We start from the raw sequence: 3,657 nt of genomic DNA on the forward strand, positions 1-3,657 counted from the left end.
GAGAGAGAGAGAGAGAGAGAGAGAGACCAGGCCAAAGTCAGGGCCTTAACTCCCCCCGTGTGGACAGGACTTACAGAATATAATGCATGCCTGGCAGTTCTGCCCTGAGTCCCAGAATCTGGGATCTGTCAGTCATAGGGTTGAGTGACAGGTGGACACACAGTGGCCTTGGTCCCTGCCGCCCCTAGCTGGCCAAGTGATGCCAGACAGGTAGCGAGGTGGGATCCTGTGCCAGCCTGCCTCACTCCCTGTGTTCGTTTTTGGGCAGGATTTCTGCCGCTCTGGGAGCCTCTGGGCCTAGCACGGGCCTCCTGTTTCCTCAGCCCTGGGTGCCCCCCAGCCTGGCCCAGGTGTGGCTGTGCCCTGCTGTCCCCACTCACTGGGGTTGGGCTGCAGCAGCACCTCCGTCTGCCTCAGGATGCGCTCTGTCCAGTTCTTGGTGCTGTCCGCCCGCGCCAGGAGGTTTTCAAAGTGGGCATCGAGCTCAGTCTTCTCAGCCTGGCCAAACTTCTCCTCGGTGAACTGTAGGTGGAGGCGAGAATCCGGGCCCAAGGTCAGGGACCTTCCTGGGGCCACCGAGGTACCACCCCTCTGGGCCTCCGACCGCCCTGTGTGGAAGAAGGTGGTCCCAAGCTGGGGGACGGGGTGGGGGGAGATGGTCACAGCCTCTCCCCCGTGCCCTGGCCCAGCAGCTGGGCACCTCGGACAGCAGCTGCTAGCAAGTGTGCAGGGAACAGACGGGGCACAGAGCAAGGTCCACAGGCAGCAGGGAGCCCGCGCTGCACTCGAGGTGAGACTGCTGCTCAACACCCTGGTGGGAGCCTGGGGCACAAGGGGTGTGGTAGAGAGGGCTTGGCGCCTGGCCACCGGGTGTAGTGGGCAGGGAACACGGCCAACCCACCGGAGTCCTGGGGGTGTCCTCAGGAGCCACGAGGGCCATCTAGGACATCTAGAAATGCCCAAGTCCTGGTTCCTGGGATCTAGAAGGGCTCTGGGACAAATGTCCCCATTTGTCAACAGGGACAGGCAGGCCTTGGCCACCAGGGAACAGGGCTTGCCCAAGGTCACGGCCAAACAAGCTTGAGGACCTTCAGGAGTGAGATAAGGAGCAACAAGGCTCCGGTGCTGGCCTGGGCCAGGGCGTCACAGCCAGGGCCTCAAGGAGCGGAGGGTCACCTGTCCCATTTCTGGGATGTGAGCATGGAGGCGGAGTAAGACCAGTGCCATGGGGCTGATGCCTCTCAGAGAGGCAGAGCCTGGGCAGCCATGAGTCATCGGGAGGCTGTGGGGCATCAATTATGCAGCAGGCTGGGCTTGGGTTTCTCCCGGAGGGCGAGGGCGCAGCTGGGCCCGCACCTCCTCCCTGTCCCACAGGCTCTGCCTCTTCCTCCTCCTCAGTCCCCAAACCCCGGAGCTAGGGATGTCTCGGCCCATCTCTCCCTGGGGACCTGGCCCGACCCCACACTCCAGAAAGTTACCTCTCTGTCCTCAGTTTCTCCCTAAAGGACGTGGAATACGGGTCAGCACACCCTAGGGGTGGGATCAGTGGTTTTTCTTTTTTCTTTCTTTTTTTTTTTTTCCAAGGCTGGGATGGAAGTCAGGGCCTCACACATGCCGCCAAGTGCTCTCCTGGGCCCTGGGCTGCAGAGATGGCAGCTGGTATCACTGTCACCAGTGAAAGGTGCCCACAGGTCTGTCTCTGGCTCCCGAAGCCACCCTCTCTCACTCTTCCTGTCGGTACTGTGTCTCTGCCACTCTAGCAGCACGACACCTGCAGTTCCTGCCAACACCGCCATGGCTGCCCACTGCCACCCCGCAGCGTCTTAACGGAACGTGCTTTGGGTTTTCTTGCCTCGCACCTAGGAAGCCCTGCCTGGGTCCGCTTTGCAAGTCCCTCTCTACTTTCCAGGCCCAACTCTGGGCCTCCCTCTGGGACGTCCTCCCCTCCGGGGCCTCCCTGCAGCACCGGGGCCTGCTCCCTGAGGGACAGAGTGCGGCGAAGCCTTCATGTCATCCCTGGTATGTGCCAGGCTGGGTGCTTGCACAGGACTTCCTGGTGCCTGGCACAGCCGCACAGACCCGAAGGAAGGACCCACTTAGTGATACTGAAGAACCCCAGCCGGGGCGTGTTGGCACACACCTGTACTCCCACCACAGGGAGGCTGTGGCAGGAGGATCCCCACCAAGTTCAAGGCCAGCCTGGGCTACATAACGAGACTCAAAAAACTCTCAAAAAAGCCAGACCAAAACAAAAAAAACTAAAGAAGCCCTCCTACCCCTCCTGACCCCTGCCTCACTCCTGTCCAGCACACCTTGGCTCTAGGCAGGTCCCCTCTGGCCTCTCCTGCGGGGCCACCTTCCAGGCCCATCTCCTCGGGCCAGCCACTGTGTTTCCTGTGATTGAGTCCACCCTGGAGAGGGCAGCAGCTCAGCGCAGCAGCAGGGGGTGGGCGTCAGAGCAGAGAAAGCCTCTATTTATAAGGCGCCCGCTCCCTCCTCCACCCTGCCTGGGCGGGGGCCTGGGCCTGGACCTGGCTCCCCTCCAGCGGGGACCCTGGGGCTTGTGCCCCGACCTGGCTAGCAAGCTCAACGCCTAGGCCCAGGCCAGGTCAGGTGGCAGGGCCCCCGCAGCAGCAGGAAAGTGGCAGATCAAGTTCTTCTCAGATTTGATTCGCCGGATGGAGATAAGCAGTTGCCAGAGCAACGGGAAGGGCTCCCCACCGCCCAGCTGGACTGGGCTCTGGGGTCCTGGCCTCCTTGCTAGGGCCCGGGTTGTTCCTCAGGCTCAGAACTCAGAGCAGGGAGCCTCTTTCCGACACTCACCCTCCAGGGGACACCACACTTTCTAGTAAACACAGCCACATGGGTTTCTGAGGAGCTGGGGCTGGGCTCCTCCAGATTCAGCAACAAGGGTCTCCAGGGCCGGTGCAGCCTCACACCTCCTTCCCAGGAGGGCAGGCTGAGGCTGGAGAGAAGCGACTTGGCCAAGGTCACATGTGGCACAGGTGCGGTGTCACCCACAGCTATACCCATCAGGACCTGCTTGTGGAGAGCACTGTGTGCGGAGCCCCACAGATCCTCACGTCCACCCCAAGAGGGGGACACTCGCCCCACTTCTCAGACGGGAAAATCGAGGCTCAGCAAGGAGCAGACCCTCTCCCCAAGGTCACACCGCATCTGACTTTGTGGTGACACCAAGCCCCGCGTCTTCCCCATGATCCCAAATGGAAGGGCTCGTTCCGAACTCGATTAGGGTCTGGGCTGCTTCCTGAGGAGGGTGCCCTCTGCCCCCATTCCTAGAGAAGGAGAGGAAACAGGCCTGCCTGGAGCAGAAAGGAAATAACTCCCGGCTTCCGGCCTGACCATCCAAGCGGGCAAAAGGGCCCTTGACAGCCCTGGGCCACCCGCCCATTGTACGGGTGGGGAAACTGAGGCTCGGGGAAGGGGCTGTGCCAGATTGCGGGACCCTGGGCCTGGGACCCAGGCTTCCAAACGCTCGGCGGGGCCAGGATCGCTGCTGGGCAAGGGCAGGGAGGAGGATACCGGGGCCGGAGCAGCCCGGGTTTCCGGATGCGGGCGCCGCACCTCTCCCCCCACCGCGGGGCAGATCCTGGGACTCGCAGAGGTAGCGGGGGCTTGGGGCGCCCCCAGCCCAAC

General features: G+C 62.4%; 1 protein-coding gene across 1 annotated transcript in view; it reads right to left on the reverse strand.

Annotated features, from left to right (window-relative positions):
- Positions 1–1,796, reverse strand: part of Sh3glb2 (SH3 domain containing GRB2 like, endophilin B2) — a 10,988-nt gene extending 9,192 nt beyond the window's left edge. The window contains exons 1-2 of the mRNA XM_010627446.2: positions 1,727–1,796; positions 381–1,130 (exon numbers count right to left, since the gene is read on the reverse strand). Of these exons, the coding sequence (XP_010625748.1) occupies positions 381–1,130; positions 1,727–1,796 (820 nt within the window). The remainder of the gene's footprint in view (positions 1–380; positions 1,131–1,726) is intronic.
- Between the last annotated feature and the right edge of the window lie 1,861 nt (positions 1,797–3,657).

The sequence above is a fragment of the Fukomys damarensis genome, unplaced genomic scaffold (genome assembly GCF_012274545.1).
Source record: "Fukomys damarensis isolate Sample0158 unplaced genomic scaffold, DMR_v1.0_HiC HiC_scaffold_36, whole genome shotgun sequence".
In the NCBI taxonomy this organism is placed as follows: domain Eukaryota; kingdom Metazoa; phylum Chordata; class Mammalia; order Rodentia; family Bathyergidae; genus Fukomys; species Fukomys damarensis.